General features: G+C 39.4%; 1 protein-coding gene across 2 annotated transcripts in view; it reads right to left on the bottom strand.

Moving 5' to 3' along the window:
• LOC112113496 (succinate--hydroxymethylglutarate CoA-transferase) overlaps positions 1-22,887 on the bottom strand; it is a 579,588-nt gene that overhangs the window by 371,709 nt on the left and 184,992 nt on the right. For both annotated transcript variants that reach the window (XM_024209791.2, XM_024209792.2), the window contains one exon: positions 6,769-6,840. In XM_024209791.2, the coding sequence (XP_024065559.2) occupies positions 6,769-6,840 (72 nt within the window). The remainder of the gene's footprint in view (positions 1-6,768; positions 6,841-22,887) is intronic.

The following is a 22,887-nucleotide window of genomic DNA, read 5'->3' as shown; positions in this document are numbered from 1 at the left end:
AGACTATTGCTGGACAGTGACAAGAGATGCTCCATTTAATGAATACAAGAGACAAGCCAAGAAGCGCCGAGTAGACACTGAATAGGACTAAACTATGTACAGAATAGTTTTTTGCCTTTTGTTTCATAATAAATTTTATTTATATAACCCTTTTGCTGATTTTTAAAGTGTTACATAAACAGGACAGGTGAAATATTATCATGTAAAGCAACCATAAACACATGAAAAGACCTAGGTTTACAATTTATGATTAAAACTCTACTATCTACACAATATACATAGACATAAAATGTAAAAACTGAAATATCTTAGAAACAGTAGCCAATCAGTTGTTTTAATTGTCATATTTGAATTCAGCACATCAAAATACATAATAAATAGCACATTTTATCTCTGAAGCAGACGACTTCTCAAAAATTGTAGACCAGTGTTAACAATGTCTCTAGGCATTGATACTATACATTCTAGTACATTACAAAGATTGCATGTAACTGTGGCCAGGGTGGGGAAACAGTAGAGAGACAGACAGACACATACACATAGCACTGTAAAAAGAGTCAGTTCCTTGGGACCATGCTACACTGAGTTATGTGTCACAGGATCACAGAGAAAGATATGCTGATTGTATTTGATAATTCTGGTAGATAGGGGAAATGCTATGTCTAAGTGGTCTTTTTTCCATTTCAGTGTTTTGTATTAAAACGACAATAAAAAGCAAACATATTTTCCTTTGGGGTGTCATTTTTCTTCATTATTATTTAGTGAAGTATTAATGAAGAAAAAAGGTGGTGGTAACCTCATAAAAAGGAAAAATATATCTTGTAAAAGTAACACCCACCTAACGTCTTGGAAACTTAATGATAATGCACCGACAAAGTGGAATTAGACTGAAAAAGGACTTTTAAAAATGTGGCAACAAGAGTTTGGCAGTTTTATAGGAACATTAATAGGACAGAAGAAGACCATATGAGTTATCAAGACCTACAGTATCTGTATTAACCTCAGCATTTGTTTGGATAGACAGATGAATAGATCGATGTTAGTTAATGGGCTGATTTGTGTTCCACAAGACAAAATCAAAACAACTCCTCTATCATTATAAAGGGAAAGGGAGAATTCCTAAAAAGAAAAAGATAATACGAGTTCTCTCCATCTTGCTTACAGAGAGAGAGAGAGAATTCTAGTTTGTTGATCCTGGTTCCACTTGGCCATTGCAAGGTATCACCATCTAAACATGATAAATATTTTCAAGGATGCCTCATATCTACTACCATAACAAAACTGACTCTTGGATGGTGATGCTATCTCTAGATCTGGCCTCTAACTTTTAATCTCTACTAATCTAGATTGGCAGTGACCAAATGTCATTATCATTTGATGACTGTTTAGTTGTGTGCGTGAATCAGGTGTGGTCACAGTCCAGCTCTGAGTAAATGACTGTTCATGTGAGTGATAAACACAAGTTCTAACAGTTATCCTTATTCTGCAATTCATTCTGTCTTTGGCCATGTCTACACTTTCCGGGGATCAACGCTGCTGCGATCGATGCAGCGGGGATTGATTTAGCGGGTCTAGTGAAAACCCGCTAAATTGACCACAGAGCGCTCTCTGGTCGACTCCGGTACTCCACCGGAACAAGAAGAGCAAGATAAGTCGACAGGAGAGCGTCTACCTTCGACACAGTGCAGTGTAGACACCACAATAAGTCGACCTAAGCTATATCGACTCCAGCTACATTATTCACGTAGGCCTTGTCTACACTACCGCGGCAAGTAGATCTAAGTTATGCTACTCCAGCTACGTGAATAACATAGCTTAGGTCGACTTACTGTGGTGTCTACACCATACTGCGTCGATGGGAGATGCTCTCCCTTCGACTTATCTTACTCTTCTCGTTCCAGTGGAGTATCGGAGTCGACCAGAGAGTGCTCTGCAGTCGATTAAGCAGGTCTTCACAGCAGTGAAGTGTCGCAGCAGTGTCAATCCCCGGTAAGCATAGACATGGCCGTAGCTGGAGTAGCATAACTTAGGTCGACTTACCCTGGTAGTGTAGACAAGGCCTTTGTGTGTCATCCTGCCATTGTTGTTTTGTTTATTTCACTGTGATCATTTTAAAGTTAGACTGTTCCCCTCACTCCCTAACTTTTCAAGCACACTTGCACTAGAACTGGCCTTCAAAATGCCTAAGAATGGATGTTTGGAGATTATACATTTGGACTATTCATTTCCAAAATTTGTGGATTTTTCTTTTGTTATATACATTAGCCCATTCCTGAAATGTGTCTTTGTTTTAGAATTCACATTTAGATCCAAGTAGCCCCACGTTAGAACACATTTTTTTTTAATTGTTGATCAATATGAAACATGTTGCTTCTGTGCTTGTGTGTGGAAAATAGAGAAGTTTCACAGAAAGTCTTCAGCAATTAATCAAATATCAAAAGATCTAGCTCAACAAATAATTTGTGGGTTTTCTCCTCTTCTTCTTCTTCTTCTTCTTCTTCTTTTTTAAGATTACTTGTCCAAAAGCATATGGTTGAGGCAGAAAGGCTGTAATCATTTACAGCTCTGGGCTGGCTGCTACATCTCTGTAGTGAATGTCTTCACAGGCAACAGCTTCCGTATGTTCCATATTTTTAACACTGACCCTTCATAATAAGGCTCTTTGATACCAGTTCAAATATTTGAATTAATGTTCTCTGTATTTACTGAGGGTCCCTCTTGCAGCTTAAGTATTTTGATCCTTCTGGCAATTAAAGTACTCTTAATTTATCACCTCTTCCCTTTCCCTACGTTTTTTAGTTCCACAAGTAACCTTCATCTTAAAGTGGGACAAACCTTTAAGAGTTTTAACAACATTACATCTGGTTTGAAACTAGGCATTCCTACTGAGCTTCTGGGCATCTTAACCACTTCAGTTTGTCTCTATAATTATTCTTTAAGAGTAGCAATGTTAGTCCTTCTAAATAAGGAGATGAAAACTCAATGAGAACTGTTGCTCAAAACTGAACCAACATTTTTTCCCCTTGTGTATGCAAAATTTTAATTTTTGCACATTTGTGGCAGTACAGTACTGTGGAGATACTGAAATGTCTTGCATAAGCCTATTCTAATAGTATTTAACGCTTTAAGATGGGATATAAAACGAAGACCTGGACCATTTGTTACAATTGAAGTTCTCATGGCACTTTTCATAAAATTAGAAGAGTAGTAAGCCTGGTTTTCTGGCTCAGTTCCAACAAGATAATTTACATAATGTTTATCTAAATTCCCCTTACTGTTTAAACTGGTTGAAGTCCTCTTCTTTTCTTTTAATCTTCCTGCCTTAAACTGTTGTGTAGCTTTACTGTGCACCATTAAACACCTAGAAGTGGGTGGATTGATCCCTGTATTGCCCTTACCTATTTTATTGGGCTGTTGTTAGATTTAAGTAATATAGTACAACCTGATTTTTCAAAGGTCTCAGCAGACTCCAAAGCCTTTGAGTAATTGGATCTTGACTAATTATGGGAGCTGGCTTAGGTTTGAAGTCTGCAGGCTAAAAAGCCTATGTTCAGGGTCTCCAGTACCTCCTGACTCTGAACACAGACTTCAAAGCGTCCTGAACCAGCTCCCATATTAGAGAAAGCCATGACAACTTACTCAAGGATGGCCAGCTCCACAGCACTTCAATGTATAATTCTTTAACTGCTGATGCTTCATAAAGACAGAGCTCTCCCACTCTCCTGAGATGCAGAGAGGTCCCCTCAAATGGTGAAGCACAGCCAAAAGCCAAAAAATGACTACTGAAAATGAAAAAAAGAAAAAAATATATCGCTCCCTACACATTTTTTTTTTCAATATTTTGTTTTGGTGGGGAGAAAAAATTCCATTTCAGGTTGACCCAAATCAAAAAAATTGGGGGGGGATTTTTCAGTTCAGCTACCAAACCGAAAAATCAATTATTCGCTCAGCTCTATTGGTCACCCTAAACTCTGAAGAGTTGGCTTATTCAGTCATCCATCTTCCCCATGGGGTTTATACATTTTACAGTGATTAAGAGATTTCAATGCATAGAGACTTGTGTGCTGAAAACCTGTGGAGCTGGACAACCCTGGGGAAGTTGGCCAGCTGTCTGCGGCCAAGAGAACAAACCCAAGCAGGAGGAAGCAGCCCATCAGGGAGCAAGGTGCCAGGTTCAGCCACAGTTACCTGGAATTCAAGGGAAATAAGACTCAGTTTTTAAGTACAAGGGGTTTTGGCTACGTGAATTTCAGATAATTGTGACTGCTTTGCACTTCGAGATACTTGGATGTGAAGCACTATAGAAGTGCAAATTAGTCCGATATAGTCAAAGCAGGAAAATAATGGACATCTTGTGACGAAGCTTGATCTAATGAGATTGCCAGCCCAAAAAAGGTCTTGGTAAGTTTTAGGATAAGCATCCAAGCTTTTGGATTCACATTCAAATTGAACGTGGAGAGGTTCATAAAGCACTAATTTAAAATTGATTAAATTGGTAATAAACTTTATGTTTGTGTGATCATTTATAGTAGGAATGGGGAAACTTGTTGAGACTAATTTCTAACCCATTTAAACATCATAGGTTCAGAAGTTTGACTCCAACCCAGATGTTACTGGGTTTGCATTCTGCTTATAAAAGACTCAAAAAGAGCAATGAACAAGCAATGACAAAAACAGACTGAAAAAGAAGCAAAGAGAGTGAGCAAAATGACAAACAAATAAGGAGACTGTGAATAAGGGGGAAGGAACACTATCCAAAATCGGGAAAACCTGGTTAAAGAATATTTAGATAAATTAGATGTATTCAAGTCAGCTGGGCCTGAATGAAATTCACCCTAGGGTACTTGAGGGTGAAGCAGTCTCAGAACCATTAGTGATTATCTCCAAGAACTTATGGAGGATGGGTGAGATCCCAGAAGACTGAAGAAGGCCAAACATAATACCTATCTTTTAAAAGGGAACCCAGGGAATTATAATTCAGTCAGCCTAAATTCAATACCTGGAAAGATAACTGAACATATTATCAATCAATCAATCTGTAAGCACTTAGAGCAGTTGTGAGCAACCTGTGGCCTGTGGGCCGAATGGGGCCCATCAGGGTAAGCTGACTGCGGGCTGCGAGACATTTTGCGGACGTTGACCGTCCGCACGCATGGCCCCCCGCCGCTCGCCATTCCCGGGGGGTCAAAATCTGCAAAATGTCTTGTCGCCTGCAATCAGCTTGCCCGTGACCCGCAGGTTGCCCACCACTGACTTAGAGGATAACAGGGTGATAAGTAATAGCCAACATGGATTTCTCAAGAACAAATCATGCCAAACCAAGCTAATTTCTTTCTTTGACAGGGTTACTGTCCCAGTGATATACATTGATTTTACCAAGGCTTTTGATATAGTCCCATGTGCCTTTCTCACAAACAAACAAAGAAAATGTGGAATCCCCGCTATTGGAGGTTTTTAGGAACAGGATAAACAAACAACTGTCAGCAATGGTCTAGGTATATTTCATTCTGCCTCAATATGGGGAATGGACTAGGTGACTTCTTGAGGTCCCATCTAGCCCTACAATTCTATTATTCTGAAGGAGCAGAGGGGAGAAAACGTGAAAAATTATAATGAAAAACCAAACAGTCTCTATACCACTTATAATCCACCATTTGTGCCAGCTAGATTTTAGCGTGTTCTTCTGTCTTTAACACTGTGCCATGGCACAAACTACTCTCGAGATTGAAAAAAAGAAAAGAAAGCAAAGTTATTCTAATGTATTTATTGGGGATGGGGGGAACTGTGTTTAAAGACAGGTAATAAAAGGTTTGAGATCTCAAAAGTTAATCTAAGATTCTCCTGGGAACTTTCAACAGAAACAGGAGGTAGAAAATGGATGTATTTTTCTTAGGCCCAGATTCAGTGAGGTATATGAGCACATGCATAACTTTAAACACATGAGTAGTCCCATTCAAGTCACATGCTTAAAGTTAGTTAGGGAAATGTTGAACTACCTTGCTGAACTGGGCCCATAGTCCTGTAAAGGGTGACAATGCCCCTTTTTCAATGTTTGTTGGCTTCCCACACAAACTAAATTGTGTTCCAAAGGAATCTGCACTATACTATCAGTGGAATGCCACAAGATTCCCCCATCTCTAGCTGAAAATTCCCACCTGTAGCATATTTATGGCTGTATTAAGCATGGACTGAATGACACAACTCATCTGGTCTTTGTTCTTCAAAAGGGCCCAAGTGTGTGACTCAGGGCTTGTCTACACTGGCACTTTACAGCACTGCAACTTTCTCACTCAGGGGTGTGAAAAACACACCCCAAGCGCATCAAGTTTCAGCACTGTAAAGCACCAGTGTAGACAGTCCACCTGCGCTGGGAGCCGCGCTCCCAGTGCTGGTAGCTATTCCCCTCGTGGAGGTGGTCTCCCAGTGCTATGCTGTGACTACACAAGTCATGTTAAAGCACTGCTGCTAGTGAAGACGTGCCCTTATATGATGCTCACTACCCACAAGGCTAGGAGTATTTTTGGTCAATTTAGACCTCTCCAAACCTTATGGCCTGGTTTTCAAATGTGTGCAGCACCCACAACTGCCACTGCCATCACCTGGAGCTACTGGGTCCTGAGCATCCCTGAAAATCATGCTATTAATCCACTATCACCATGTTCACAACATGCAACATTAAAAAAAGTTATTGCTATTTGCTTTTCTTTACAGAGCTGAAAGACTAATGTAATGCAAATACCTCATATTGTCAATCTTAAACATCATTACCTTGCACACGGTGACAAATTGCTGATCATTCCCAGCTCCCACCACCAGGTAGCCATCCTTAGTTTTGAAAGCCTACAAAAACAAACAGAGATGTCAAATTATGACGAAAATATACTGCATGAGACTATCTTTCAAGTTCTGGCCCTGTAATGAATTTCCAAAGGTCTTTCACAAGTGAACCATTATGTTCAGATTCAATTTATGGTTTTATAAAAGCAGTTCAAAGTGAGAAAAAAAATTAATAATTTAAAGAAGTTCCTTTGATTTTTCCCATTCTGGCAGGTCTTCTTTTAAAGGCTGACAATGCAAACAGATTTATTTTACCTGCTACTCCTCTCCTTAGTACAAAGATATGTAACTTGGCTTTAAGCCGTTTGAGTTACATCTATGATTTGTGTAAGTATGCGGAGGATTAGCACAAACTTGGGGCTTAAACGGTACATAGGCCTTCTGCTGGTTCTATGCACAGGGGCAAATTTCACTGTATGTTCTCAGGGAGCAATTTTCTTAAGCAACATTAAGGTTTGGTCTACAGAGTTTTTATACCAGAATAACTATTTTAGTTGGAAGGGTGATTTTTTTTTTTAACCAAAATAGTTAAATCAGTACAACCCCTAGTGCAGATCGAGTTATACAGGTGCCGTATACTGGTATAGCTTATTCCCCTCCACACAGAGGAACCAGTTATAGAAGCATACGGCTCTTTTATACCACTGTAACTGCATCCACTCTCCAGGTTGTGTAGCACTTTAACTATAACAGTATAGTTAAAGTGTTATAATTTTTGTGTGTAGACAAAGCCTAACCTGCTGAGACACAAGTGACTAAGCTACATTTAGAACAACACTTGCTTACTGTCTCTATAAAATGCATTTCCTAACAGAAAGAATTATACAGGTCAAAGAGAAAAGTATAAAAGCAACTTTCGAGTTGGATAATTGGCCACTTGACTGTAAGATTCTCACTTAGAAAATGAGGGCCAAATCCTGTAGGCTTACTCGGTCGCAAGCATTCAAAACTCCTGTTGATTTGGCCCTAAACTAATCAAAATATACAGGCATGCAGAATATATATAACTGTTTTCACTGCATTTTCAGACTGAGACACAGACAATGAACTAGAGAAACTTTGGGAAGAAGAACATAGAAAAGATTTATGCAAGGCTAAAGGGTTCCTTAACATTTATTATGTAAACATTTATTTATGCAGATTTTAGTCTAAAAAAAAAAAAAACACTACAGCACTCATCGAGGACTAACCTAGCAATATATAACCACTTTTTTGCATACAAAAAAGTATCAATAATTAAGATTCTGACTTTTCTAGCACAGTAATTGTGTCCAATACTACTGTCAAGATAAAAAAAATAATCTTCAGCAACAGGATGAGTCTATTTTAGTAATCTCTCAGTCCAAATAGCAATATTTCTTCGTTGATGCTATATACTCGAAAACTAGCCACACTTACATTACACAAGTTAATGTTTCATTTCTATGTGCTCTTTTGTATGTATAGAACCCAGTCATTTTTATTTATGTGATCACGTGCTATTTCTCTATTAATGCAAATTACAAATTCTTCTACAAACCTTCATGCTTTGCAATTTCTAATCCTGAGGTCTCCACTGGTGCCACCATTATTAGATACAGAATATGTACATACACACGGAAAGAACTTTTCTCATTAAAAAAAGGTACACGTTGCATGAAAGATGACACAACTGCAATAAATACATATTCCAAAATATTCTCAAAATCAGCATTATGGCTTAAAACAAAGAGTTTGGTACTTATTAGCAATTACCTCTGAGGCACATGCAATCTCTGTAAGAATTGCAGTCACATGACAAGCCACACAGCAGTATTAAACATGCATTCATAACTGTAAGCTGCCAAAACGGCGGAAGTCACTCAAAATTTAAGGGGGTCCAGTCATTAGCATTTATGCTTCAGTGGCTTTGTGGTATGTGTGGGAAAACTGATCATTCTTAATTGCATTGTATATTTAAAAAGCAAAAACAACAGTCATGTCATCCTTACTCAACAAAAATAGTATCATCATAAATGCAGCAGTGTCTTTTTGCATGAAGCTTACTCAACTTCCTTCAGCAGCTATTTCTGAGCGTCCCATTACAAAACAGCTGATTATTTGCCAGTAGTTGTTGCTGATAAAGCAGAAACTTTCAAATGTTATTAGCACAGCATTGATGCCAACATTTAAGAATGATAACAATGGTTTTATTCATCGCTCATAAATGTACACACACCGCAGGTTACCGCAGGTTACTGTCTGGTCACAGAAAGCTTTACTATCGTATTATTCAAAGGAGATTCAGGGCTAAGTGCAAACAGACTTTAATGAGATTTTGTTTTGATAAACTGCTGTCTATCACATCGAATCATTTCAAATTAGTGCAATAAAAGGCATTTCACACACGGCAAAAGTCTTTTTTCCTCCCCTATTTTTGGAAGAATGAAGGCTTATGATAGGATATGACACGAATTACATGCAAACTGCTACTCTAGGTGTCCTGAACTCTGGGCCATATAGTAGGTAAAGATAAAACACACAAAATTACTAAAATATAGACAAGAAAATTATTTCACAGCTTATTCATGGAATCAATAGAGATGGAAGATGGGACATCCCAATGCATGGTTTCTCTGAGACTCTGCATTATCTGAGAGGCTTCTATGCAGACAATCTACCAGGAAGGAGATTTTATGTTCAATGAGATAGTTACAGAGCACATTTCACCAACACACGTAAGTTAAAGGCCAAATCCTAAAAAGTAATCTGCCTGAATCATTTTAGTGACGGTGTGGGTGCAGACTTGCTGATAAGTTCTAGTCAGAACTAACCAGTCCTTCCACTGCTGTCTTCCAGTGGCCTTTCAAAATTTATCAGTTACTTGTGAGGAATTTAACCAAAGAACATGTCTATCTAATGTATCTAAGTCTACTGTGTTTATTGGCCCCTTCATACATTTCAACCAAATGCTGTACAGCAACCGTCATAGATAAGTAAAATATCTTTGGCAAATGTTTCATATCTGGTGTTGGTTTCTACAAACAAATCTGTTGGGCTTAAGGAACCAAAAGATATTAACTACTACTAGAGAGGGACAAGATGGTTGAAATAAAAGAAAAACTGACCCAGCTTTTAATCAATACTTCAACTGCACCCAAAACACAGAGGTCAAAGTGGTTAGTTAGCTGGTGTGGTGGTGCTGATTGTTTTCATTCCTGTGGAGCTCTGTAGTTCTTGCAAAAAATAGTTTTGTTTGGATGGTGAAGTATCAATATACTGTGAGAATGGGTGTGCTTTCATTGCTCTTTCTAAGGCATTTCAAGACAATTTCTACACCAAAACAGTTAGGGTAAGTTTAGGTAAACATCTAATTTTTGCATGCTTTCCTGAACCAAACCACCAAAACGCTTGGTGATTGACCATTATTAACTGCTACTTGTTTGTACCTTTCACTTTTGAAGACAGAGATACCTACATGAATGTATTGGGATTTTTAAACGTTTTTATGAAATTATTAGTTACTATTACTAATTATAAAGTTCTTACAAAGGAAAGCACTTAACTACATGCTTCAATCTGTCCCTATTCAGGACAATACTTAAGTACATATTTAAGTCCCATTGACTATACATGATTGATGGAGATGCAGTCACAGATGCAGGAGTATCTTAGTCCACTGATGACCCTAAAAATCAGGAACAAAGCCTTGAAGTGACACTGAAAGCAGATTAGGAGACAGATGAAGGAAAGGAGGATGGGGGAGACATACGTTACTGCAGCCTATCCTGTTGCACCAGCTGGGTTCATAGCAGTGCTTGCACAGTCAACAGCAAGTACAGTAAATCAGGGTAATCTAGTCTAGAGATGAGAAACACGTGCATCACTGTGGTCAAATCTTCATCAGAGAGGAAGGGGCAAGGTTCCTAGCAAGATGAAAGTGGAAGAAAGATATTTGGTTGCTATCTGGTTGTTTAGGGTTAATAAGTCCAAATAAGACCATAAGGCTTTGCACTAAACAGACAAACAGGGAAAGACCCCCTTTATGGAAGGAGAGGACAGTATCCCAAATCCCAAACAGATCCTCAATAGGTCTTCCCCTTCTGACCTGCACTACTTACCCAGGATAAGTCTGAGCCAGCCAGTATTAATGATTTATTAACAGGCCCAAATTGAAATCCTGGCTTCATCGTGCTAGGTACAGTCCCTGCCTTAAACTATGGCTACATTAGAGAGCTTGCAGCTGCGCCGCTGTAAGCTTTTGAGGGTAGCTGCTCTAAGCTGATGGGAGAGAGCTCTCCCGTTGACTTAATTAATCCACCCCCAACGAGCAGTGGCAGCTATTTCGGCAGGAGAAACTCTCCCGATGACGTAGCTCTGTCCACACCGGCACTTAGGTCAGTGTAACTTATGTTGCTTGGGGGGCTGGCTTATTCACACCCTGAGAGACATAAATTATACTGGCATAAGTGGTCGTGTAGACATAGCTTCAGTAAGAGGTAGTTGCTGTGTGCATGAATGCAGCACTTGACTGGTGCAAATGGGTGTGCTCACAAATTTTGTAATTTTGGAGGCTCCTTGGAGAATCTGGTTTCTAGTGATTTGGACCATGGAAAAACTACCATTTTGCCTTTAATTTGTCGCAGAAGCTGTCTTCAACTGAAGTTTTAAGTTACCATTGCAGTATTTCAGCCAAAGCAGCATAGGTCACATAAGGACTAGTGCTCTCTAGTCACAGTGCTACGTAAAGGCTGCAATTAACAAGAAGGTGATGTATTCAGAAGTTGGCTGACCTATGCAGGAGCACTTTTCAGCTGCCAGCCAAAAGGAACTACAGCATGTGTTCTTTTTCCTCTCCCTCCCTCTCCAACTTAATTTCCAAAAGTTATTACAGAGCAGAAGTTTCTCAGTCTCACTTCAGACAATAATTGATCCAGAACTACAGTAACCCTTCAAAATGGGGTAAATCTGCCACATCTTTTCCACACCTTTACACATTTCTTTGAATGAAAGCTTCAACTATACTTCAGCATCAAGGAGCTCCCTTCTTTCTCTCTAATGGAAAGGGCACCCCTCTTGCTGCTAAGTGATACCTAATTACACTGTAACAAATGGGAATGAGACCAAGAAATCTGGTTAATGGTAGTTCTGAGCAGTATGTATAAATCATACGGACCACACAGTTTGAAACTATTTGCCTACATTGTGCTCCCTTCTAGTAAAAGCAAACAGCCAAAATAAAAAATGTAAATTTCACAGACTTGAGCAATGTATGCTGAATGCCCTCACTTAGCAGACTAAAGCAGGGCATTCAGCATATAAACAAAGAACTTACCTTTTTCCTCTTTAGATTTCCTTAAATGTACCACTTGGCTCCCACTCCACTGCCATATCCCAGCATGAACTATAGTGTCACATCACAGCTACCAGGATAGTTTCCTGGATTAAGCATAGCACTGAGAATCAGGAGGCCTTACTCGCTGAGAATCAGATCCAATTGCTGTGTAGCCATTGGCCAGCCACTCAGGCCCACCTTTTTGTAAGAGTGCACCAATTTTATGGGCCTCAATCTTTGGGCATCCAGCTTGAAACACCTGTTTATCAAGAGTCAGTAACTACCACAATTCCAAGTGAAGTCAGCGGGAACTACAGGTGCTCAGAACCTGTGAAAATCAAGTCCTACATTTCCACCTACAGTATATTCTGCAAAATACATGATCTTATAAAACTAAGATCCTTTTAAATACTAGGGTTGGTTCACCCTTTGCCCCAGGCTTCCTACCACACTGCACCACTGTCACATTTGTCTCTATTTTTAGACATGCACGATTTGGAGAAAGAAATTTAAAATCAATCTACCCCTTTTTTGTAACATAAACATTAGTCAAGTTTTAACAGTAGTAAAGACTGCATGTGACATGACATTTGGTGTACACAAATGTCAATGTCTTATCCTATGAGGGTATGGCTATAGATATTACAAAACAACTATGCACTCAGGTGGATGGATCACTTGTATTCAGAATTACAGTGCATGTACTAAGAACAAGAAAAAAGAAGAGAGGGGAACCACTGATTTCAATCTCCCAATCAAGTTGTCCAATCAAAGCCTCTTTTAATATTCCCTTCTGTTTCTATCTTCAAAATGCACATGCAGTACTGCCAGCCCCAAACATTCAAAAATCACAAGTCAAGTCCACAAAATATTCAGGAACTGGCTTACAAATTAAGAGATTTTTAAAAACGAAAAACATTTGGGGTTCTCTTTACTGGAATTCTTGGTTTCTGAGTGTTTGGGATTTACTTGGTTCACATTTTCAAGCACTTCTCCACAACTAAGAGGGTAATTTGTTTATTTAACAAATAAGGACAGGCCAGTCCTTGCTTACAAACAGCCCCCCAACGTGAAGCAAATACTCACCAGCAACTACACACAACACAACAAAAACACTAACCCAGGAACCAATCCCTGCAACAAACCCTGTTGCCAACTCTATCTGCATATCTATTCAATGGACACCATCATAGGACCTAACCACATCAGACACACCATAAGGGGCTCATTCACCTGCACATCTACCAATGTGATATATGCTATCATGTGCCATCAATGCCCCTCTGCCATTACATTGGCCAAACCGGACAGTCTCTACGCAAAAGAATAAATGGACACAAATCAGACATCAAGAATTGTAACATTCAAAAACCAGCAGGAGAACACTTCAGTCTCCCTAGACACTCAATAACAGACTTAAAAGTGGCAATTCTTCAACAACAAAAACTTCAAAAACAGACTCCAATGAGAAACTGCAGAACTGGAATTAATTTGCAAACTGGACACCATCAAATTAGGCCTGAATAAAGACTTGGAGTGGATGGGTCATTACAAAAAGTAATTTTCCCTCTGCTGATACTCACACCTTCTTGTCAACTGTTGGAAATGGGCCACCTTGATTGCATTGGCCTCGTTAGCACTACAAAAGTAATTTTCCTTCTGTTGGTATTCACCCGTTCTTGTCAACTGTTGAGTATAGGCCACTTCCACCTTAATTGAATTGGCTTGTTAGCACTGACACCCCCCACACCCCCTTTGGTAAGGCAACTCCCATCTTCTCATGTGCTAGAATATATATTCTGCTTACTGTATTTTTCACTCCATGCATCTGATGAAGTGGGTTTTAGCCCACAAAAGCTTATGCCCAAATAAATTTGTTAGTCTCTAAGGTGCCACAAGGACTCCTCGTTTTTGTTTATTTAACTAAAGCTGAGATTCTCTGCTCCAGGAGCTTTAAGTAAAACAGTAAATATCATGAGAGTCACAATAACATCACAAGAGTTGGTGACACTGCACATGTAATAACCCGACGTGTCTGAGTCAAATGGCTCAGATACAGACCTTAACTGCCTAAGATCTGAGGTTTTAGTTCAGGCCCATTTCTAGCAATAGCAGAGATTAAATGTGGTGCTACCAAGACAAATGATTTCAAAGAAAATGTGGAGGTAGAAAGTGAGACAATTTCATTGTCTTCTGCAATGTGTGTCTTATGGACAGTTTTCTTAGAGTTCAAAGTTTGCACACAAAAGAGTTGTAACATACTGTTTACTAAATTAGTTTTCAATCCCCTAAATGATTTATCTCAGTCACTTCCTCAGTATTATAAATATGTCAGTTAGGAAAACTGCTCACTGAGGAGAATTTCATAAAGGTTACTTTATAATAGTTTTATTGATGCAATGGAGATTGTTTTGGAATGTATATCTGGTTTTAGGCTGTACAACCACTTTGGGGAGAAATCTGTTGGCTTTTCTTTTTTTAATATTTCATTCAGCCAGAAAAGAAAAATACAACAGCCCAACTATAACATTAGATAGAGAAGCTCATGTTCATGCAGCAGATTTTCCCCTTTTCCCAATTCTGAATGGAATATACTACTACATTCACCAGCCACAGTACAGTGAGTGCTGCCAGGTATAAACACTTTATGAAAGAACAGTGAACAGCTTAAAAGTGGGAAACCTGTTCAGTTTCACAATGATTTCTAAATTATTAACATGCCTACATTAAAAATAAGCTCTTTGATATTGTAAACATGCCCCCACTGTTTTCGATGGCCAAGAAATAAAACACTGTGCACAGGATCACATTCTCCATTGCCACATTAGTTTTCCATTAGCTTTTCAACAATGAATTCACACACACACACACACACACACACACACACACACACACACACACGCGCGCATATGCAAAGTAAATAAACTTTAATCACAGTATCATGCTGGAGCCAATGTAATTAAGGTTATGTCAGCATTTCCATTTAAGCCTCTATTTACAGGAGGTTTATGGCATGGCTATAAAAATTCAGTTAGGTTGAAATTAAGCAAACAGGGTCTTATACAGTAAGCAATATTTAAGAAAAAAAGGCGCGCACACACACAGAGCAGCCATTTGCTACTTATATGGGAATTAAAACAGAAGTTTACTGGTTTTACAGGGCACAGCTGAGCTATTTTAAAAATAATATTTTCCTCAATGTTTATAATAATCTCTCAAAAGCCTGAAACCAAACTATGTTTCTTTACCTTTTATCTCTCATACAATAGTTATTTTAGAACGTCTCATGATGTTTTGGCCTGATGACATTGCTCTTTTTGATTTAAAAGCAAAACAAAAACCAGTGAAACATTTATGTTGAAAAATAAAATACATACAAGGACTGATCCTGACTGGGGCCTCTAGGTTCTACTGCAATACAAATAATAATAACTAGTTCCTGGATCTTGTAAACAATTATAAGATATAAACCTGGTTGGTCAAAATTGAGGTTCTCTTAGTATCATTTGGAAGGCAATTCACCAAATCCTGCTCTTAAGTACCCTAGTGTAAATCTGTAGAAGCTTGACTGATTTGATCTGAATTTATACAGGTGAAACTGACAGCAAAATTTGGCTCATTATTTTTGTCCCCCACCTCTGTTTCTTGGCTTTCTACAAATGGGTTTGGAGTTAAAAACTGACCTTTGGAATAGATTTTAATACTGAATACGATTCAAGCAACCCATGTTCTGCCAACCAGACTGGCATTTCAAGGTGGGAACCAGATCCTAACACAAGCAATCCAAAACTCACAAAATAAGCCAGCCAATTCAATTACCTTAAAGGTCCTGCTTAAAACACACCCTTTAAGAAGAGGTGCTGAGTGCTTTGTAGAGGCCAATCAAGAAGAGCAGCACATTAAGTGAGACTGCTGCATGAAGGCAGAGGAATCAGAATGACAACCAGGCTCCTCTCAATCTCCCTCATTAAAAATATGCTTAGATCTTTTACATGAGACCCCACTGAAGTTCACACCAAATTTACATGAGTGTGTTTTCCAATCTGGCCTTTTCACAATCTGGTCTAGGAGATTTTTAAACTAAATAGTGCTGAAGATTGAAATCCTCCATTTAACTCAGAGACAGAATGAGGAAAGGCAGAGCAAGAAACCCTCACACCACCCTGCAAACGTGCCTCTGCCCTATTTTACAGATCTTTCAAATTGTAAGTTTCTCAAACAATAAATGATCTCACATACCATTCCGTAGACACAATATAGTGAGCTAAGGATGGATGTTCATAAAATTCAACCTTGACTCCAAACTTCCTTGATTTGTGGTTTTAAGTCAGACTCATTTCCATTTATTGCATGTAGTTTGTTGTGGTTTAAAATACTACTTTATCTTTAATCAAGGATTTAAAAACTGCATTGGTCAGACATTCAGGATGCACACTATTAAATCCTAAACTTGTGCCGAAAAAGCACTGCCAGACCAAAGCCTCAGTGCTAGTGGGAAGGATCAATAATATCTAGTGAGCTGTCAAAGTAACATTTGTGAGATGAAATTAATGATTTAGGCTGGAGTTTTCATATGAAGTTTCAGGGAATTAGATGCTTACCCCTATTGCATATCCATCCTAAACCATTGTACAATTGAGAATCCCATTTTTTCCCTACAGTATTTCATCTTTATTGGTCTCTAGTACTTTAAGAAATATAGAATTTTAGAATGATATTATTGACTACCATCTTGCCTTCCCTCTCCCATATGCATTTCAAATCCAATATTATTTTAATGTCCAATAACTGGGGAATCACTGGAATTAGAAACCAAGGTGTTATGCCCTCCGAAAGCTTAGAATGCTAACTTTCATATACTTAAAACATTGATCTTTAACTCATGCACTTAAAGACCAAATTCCATTTTAAAATGAAGTGGGGGAAAATGTATATACACATGAAAAGAACAGGCATTAACATAGATCTTTCCATCCATAGAGCTCAAAGTGCTTTACAAATATAGTTAAGCAGTATTTGACCCATTTTACAGATGGGGAATTGAGGTATACAGACTTAGGCCTTGTCTACAGTAGGAAGATTTTGCCAGTATAGTTATACCATTATAGCTGTGCCAGCAAAACACTGTAGTGAGGATGCAATTTTATCAGTATAAAAGTGTTTATACTGGGAACCAGCATAAGCTACACCAGTATAAGCAAAGTTACACTGGCATAACCTCATCTATAACAGGGCTTTTACCAGCATAGCTATGTCAGTTAAAAAAAAAATCACATCCCCTAATTGACATAACTATGCCAGTAAAACTTTTTAAAGAGTAAACCAGGTCTAAGTATTTTCAAGGTCACACTGTAAATCAGTAGCACATCTGGAAAGAGTACCCAGATGTCTTTGTCTGTAGTTATCCATAGTTCTTTGACAAAACATATCTGGCTTTATATTCACTTCTGAGTGCAAGTCAAGTTGCTGTCCATCTATATTTTAAGCTCTTCTTCAGAAAATCTTTTCACGCTGACAATCTCACAAACTAACACTCTGTCTTTAATCTTCCTTGTTGGGTAAGATTATTGAGAAGATGGTAGACAGACAAGCGTGGAGCCAAACAGAAATCTCAGATTTTCTTGATCCCTTTCAGTTAGACTTTTGGCCTGAGTTTGACATGAAACTGCTCTTTTCTCATTGGTCGATGATCTCATCCAGGTGATGGACTAAGATCAGGTGTCTACACTGATTCTTTTCAGATTCATCAGAAAACTTTGACATAGTTGACCATTAGGTTTTTGTTGAATCTCCTGTAGTCCCCAGTTTACAAGTGGTTCTGCTATTTTCCAAGAGATCTCATAGGTTGATTTGTGGAAATTGCTTGTCTTCACTGAGCAATTTCTTGTGCAGCGTATCGTAGGACTCAGTTTTTTCACCCATATAATCAACAGGTATGAGACTATTTTGGGAGCAAGTGAGTTGATCTGGATTGTGATGCTATCTGTACCCAGAAAACAAACAGATCTGGATGAGCAGTCTATTTGCTTTCTCAATGCGGGGCTGAAATTAGGGCATGGATGAGAGCAAAGTTAATCTGGATAAAATAGAAGTGACGGTAGTGGGTTGCATGAAGGATCATGAGGGTCCCCACAGGTATTCTACTGTCATTTTTGAGGGTTTTGCCCACCCTTCATTGAAAAAATTCAAAACTTGGAAATGTTACACCCTTCTGCTCCTGAAGTCAGGGGTGGGATCTGCAGAAGCTTCTAATTTCCCCTTACATCCAGACTTTGACTCTGAGATACATTCCCTTTGTGACTTCAAGGTTAGATTATTGCAATGTAGGGCTACACCTGAAGATCAATCAGAAGTTTGACAAACAAACTGGCTTCTTATTAACTCCCAGGAAAAATTCAAAATGTTCATCTTGATCTATACAGTTACAAACGGTTTGACAAGCTGAAAAACCGCTCCCCTTGTGAGCTGCAACAGTAGGGGCACTTGAATTAACAATCCCCAGATTTAATCATGTTGGAGAGAGAGGCTGGGCATTCTCAGTGGCATGATTTTGACTCTGGGAATCACTTCCTGCTTGGTCCAATAGAATCTGCATTTGTTGAAATTTAGAGTACATAGACTACTACAGAGACATGTGGCTGGTTAGACAAAGGCAGCTGGGAGACTAAAGAAGTTAGCTAGCTGAGTTCACCAGAGGAGGAAGACAGGGAAATTGGGGTGGTTTTTTTTTGTTTTCCCCTTTTAACTTGCAGATACTCTACAATGAAGAACCCACAATGGGAGGAAAACGGTACAGCGCCAACAATATTGCTAACTCTTCCTCTGCCTGCACCTGTGGGGCCCCTTGCCAGACAGGCATCCAGACCCTGGAGACTTCTACTCAGATCCTGGTCTTCACTTGCTGGGAATACAGCCTGAATGTCCCTGCCAAAGAAATCCAGGAAGGGGGAACCACCCACCCAGTGTGAGAGGTGTGTGTGGAGTCCCTCAGGAAGCAGGTCAGAGAGCTGCAGGAAGAGGTGGCTCATCTGGGTAGCATCCGGGAGCATGAGGACTTCATCACCAGGACACACATGGAAACATCTGGGACAGAGGATGCTAGCTAACTATAGATGACTATAGTAGCATCAGAGGAGGAAGCAGAACTGGCCACTCTGTTGGGAGGAGACTGGCTGTTGGCCACCTTAGGCAGCAGACAGTGCTCCACTCCCCTCCCAGGTGCCCCATCCTTTGAGGTCAAGAGCTTGTATGCTGTACTGTTGAAAGGAGGTTATAAGCAGACCCCAATGGCTGTGGAAGAGGAGCCACCTGCTCCTAAGGCTAAGAAGCTCACGTCCATTGCACCCCAGATGAGGAGATGAAGGGTAGTGGTGGTTGGGGACTCCTGAGGGGTAGAGAGGGCATACAGCTGCCAACATGACCTGATGTCCTGGGAGGTATGCTGCCTGCCTGGAGCCCGCATCCAGGACATCATGGAAAGGTTGCTGAGGCTCATCTGCCCCTCTGACCACTATTCTATGCTGCTCATCAACGTGACCACTAGTGATACTGCCAGGTATGACCTTGAGCAGATCAGCAGTGACTTCATGGCTCTGGGAGCAAGGGTGAAGGAGTTGGGACTGCAGGTGGTGTTCTTGACCCTTGTCCCAGTAGAGGGTAAGGGCTCAGGCAGGGAAAAGTGCACCCTGGAGATAAATACATGGCTGTGCAGATGATGTCGCTGGGAGGCTATGGCTTTCTCAACCATGGGATGCTGTTCCAGGAAGGACGACTGCTGGGAAGAGATGAGGTCCATCTCACTAAGAAGGGAAAGAGCATCTTTGGATACCAACTCATCAACCTGGGGGGGAGGGCTCTAAACTAGGTTCAAAGTGGAGCAGGTGACAAAAGCTCACAAATAAGCATAAAAAGGCAACCTTAACATATGGCTAAAGGTTGGGGGGTGGCGAATGGAAAATGAAAATATGGACATAGGCATAACAACAGGGAAAATATTGAGGAGAGGAGAATCTGCTCAACAGCTTAGATCTCTATACACAACAGCAAGGAGTATGGGGCATAAATAGGAAAGACTGGAAGTATTATGACAAAAGCTAAATTATGACTTAATTAGAATCACTGAAATTTGGTGAAATAAATCTTATGACTGAAATATTGGTGTAGGGGATAATGGCTTATTCAGGAATTCTATAGTTCTACAGCAAAGAACAGCATTATCAGACACATGACTTATTGGGCAACAATAAACATGGCTTTTGTAAAGGGAAATCACCAAATTTTGAATTCTTTGAGGGGGTCAACAAATGGACAAGGGTGATCCACTGGATATGGTGTACTTGGATTTTCAGAAAGCCTTTGACAAGGTCCCTTGACTGCACAGAGTTACAAAGGGATCTCAGAAAATTGGGTGAGTGGGCAACAACATGGCAGCTGAAATTCAGTGCTGATAAATGCAAAGCAATGCACAATGGTAAATATAATCCCAACTATACCATTCAAAATGATGGAGTCTAAATTAGCTGTTAACATTCAAGAAAGAGCTCTTGGAGTCATTCTAGATAGTTCTCCGAAAACATCTGCTCAATGTGCAGCAGCAGTCAAAAAAGCTAACAGAATTTTAGGAACCATTAGGAAAGGGATAGATAATAAGACAGAAAATATCATAATGCCACTATATAAATCCATGGTATGCTCACACCTTGAATACTGCTTACAGTTCTGGTCACCCCCCTCTCAAAAAAGAAAGATATATTAGAAAATAGGAAAAAATACAGAGAAGAGCAACAAAAATGAGTAGGGGTATGGAAAAGCTTCCATATGAGGAGAGATTAAAAAGACTGGAACTATTCAAGCTTGGAAACAAAAGACAAAGAGGGAATATAATAGAAGTCTATAATCACGAATGATGTGGAGAAAGTGAATAAGGAAGTGTTATTTACCCCTTCACATAACACAAGAACTGGGGGGGGTCACCCAATGAAATTAATAGACAGCAGGTTAAAAACAAAAACAAGGAAGTACTTCTTCACACAATGCACAGTCAACCTGTGGAACTCATGCCAGGGGATGTTGTGAAGGCCAAGGTATAACTGGGTTCAAACAAAATTAAATAAATCCATGGTAGATAGGTCCATCAATGGCTATTAGCCTAGATGGTCAGGGATGCAACCCCATGCAACCCCTGGGTGCCTCTAAGCCTCTGACTGCCAGAAGCTGGGACTGGATGACAGGAATCACTGCATAATTTCCCAGTTCTATTCATTCCCTCTGATGCATCTGTAACTGGTCACTGTCAGAAGACAGGATGCTGGGCTAGATGGACCATTGGTCTGACTCAGCATGGCCATTCTTGTGTTCTTAGGTTCTTACAAAGAAAAGGCAGGGAAAAAAGGGAGGAGGTGTTGCATTATACATCAAGAAGATATATACCTTCTTCTGAGGTCCAGAAGGAGGTTAGAGGCAGACCAGTTGAAAGTTTCTTGGGGAAGAGAAAAAGGAGGGGAAAACAGGGGCAACATCATGTTAGGGGTCTACATAGACCACCGAATCAGGACGAAGAGGTGGATGGGGCATTTCTAAAACTAATAAAAGAAATCCCCAAAACACAAGACCTGGTCATAGTGGAACTTTAACTACTCAGACATCTGTTGGAAAAGTAATACAGCAAAACACAACAAGCCAATAAGTTCTTGGAATGTATCAGGGATAACTTTTTGTTTCAGCAGGTGGAGGAAGTAATCAAAGTTACAGTCATTTTAGACTTGATTCTGACTACCAGGGAAGAACTGGTTGTGAATCTGAAGGTAGAAGGCAATTTGGGTGAAAGTGGTCATGAAATGATAGATTTCATGATTCTAAGGAAACGGAAAAGTGAAAGCAGCAGAATATGGACAACAGACTTAGAAAAATCAGACTTTAATATAAACCCAAGAGAAAAATAGCTAAGGGAAAAAGGAGTTCAGGAGCAACAGCAAACTACTCAATGCGAAGAAAAAATAGGAAGAATAGTAAAAGGCTACTATGCCTCCATCAAGAGCTCTTTAAATGACATCAGAATCACAAAGGAATCCTGTAAGAAGTGAAACATAGACAAATTGCTAAGGACCAGTAAAAAGAATGGCACAAATATTAGGGACAAAATCAGAAAGGATAAGGCAAAAAATGAGTTACATCTAGCAAGGGATATAAAAGGCAATAAGAAGTCCTGTAAATATCCTAAGAGAAAGACAAAGAAAGTGTAGGTCCACTACTTAGTGGAGAAGTTGAGCTAATGATGGCTGACATCAAGAAGGCTGAATTGTTTAATGCCAATTTTGCTTCAGTCTTCACTAAAAAGTTTAACTGTGACCAGATGATTAACACAATTAATATTAACAATAAGGGGGAAGGAACATAAGCCAGAATATGGAAAGAACAAGCTAAAAAATATTTAGATAAGTTAGATGTATTTAACTCGGCAGGTCCTGACAAAATTCACTCTAGGGTACTTAAGGAATCTCAAAACCATTAGTGACTATTTTCATGAACTCAGAGGATGGGTGAGGTCCCAGAGTACCAAAGAAAGGCAAACATAATACCTTTCTTTAAAAAGGGGAACAAAGATGACCTAGGGAATTATAGACCAGTCAGCCTAACTTTGACATAGGGAAAGATACAGGAACAAAACAAGTTGTAAGCTAGTAGAGGATAATACACTGATAAATAATAGCCAGCATAGATTTGTCAAGAACAAATCATGCCAGACCAACTTAATTTTC

Source organism: Terrapene carolina, unplaced genomic scaffold, assembly GCF_002925995.2.
Source record: "Terrapene carolina triunguis isolate 2854851 unplaced genomic scaffold, T_m_triunguis-2.0 Scaffold182, whole genome shotgun sequence".
NCBI lineage: Eukaryota > Metazoa > Chordata > Testudines > Emydidae > Terrapene > Terrapene triunguis.
This window is presented reverse-complemented; position numbering and strand designations above follow the sequence as displayed.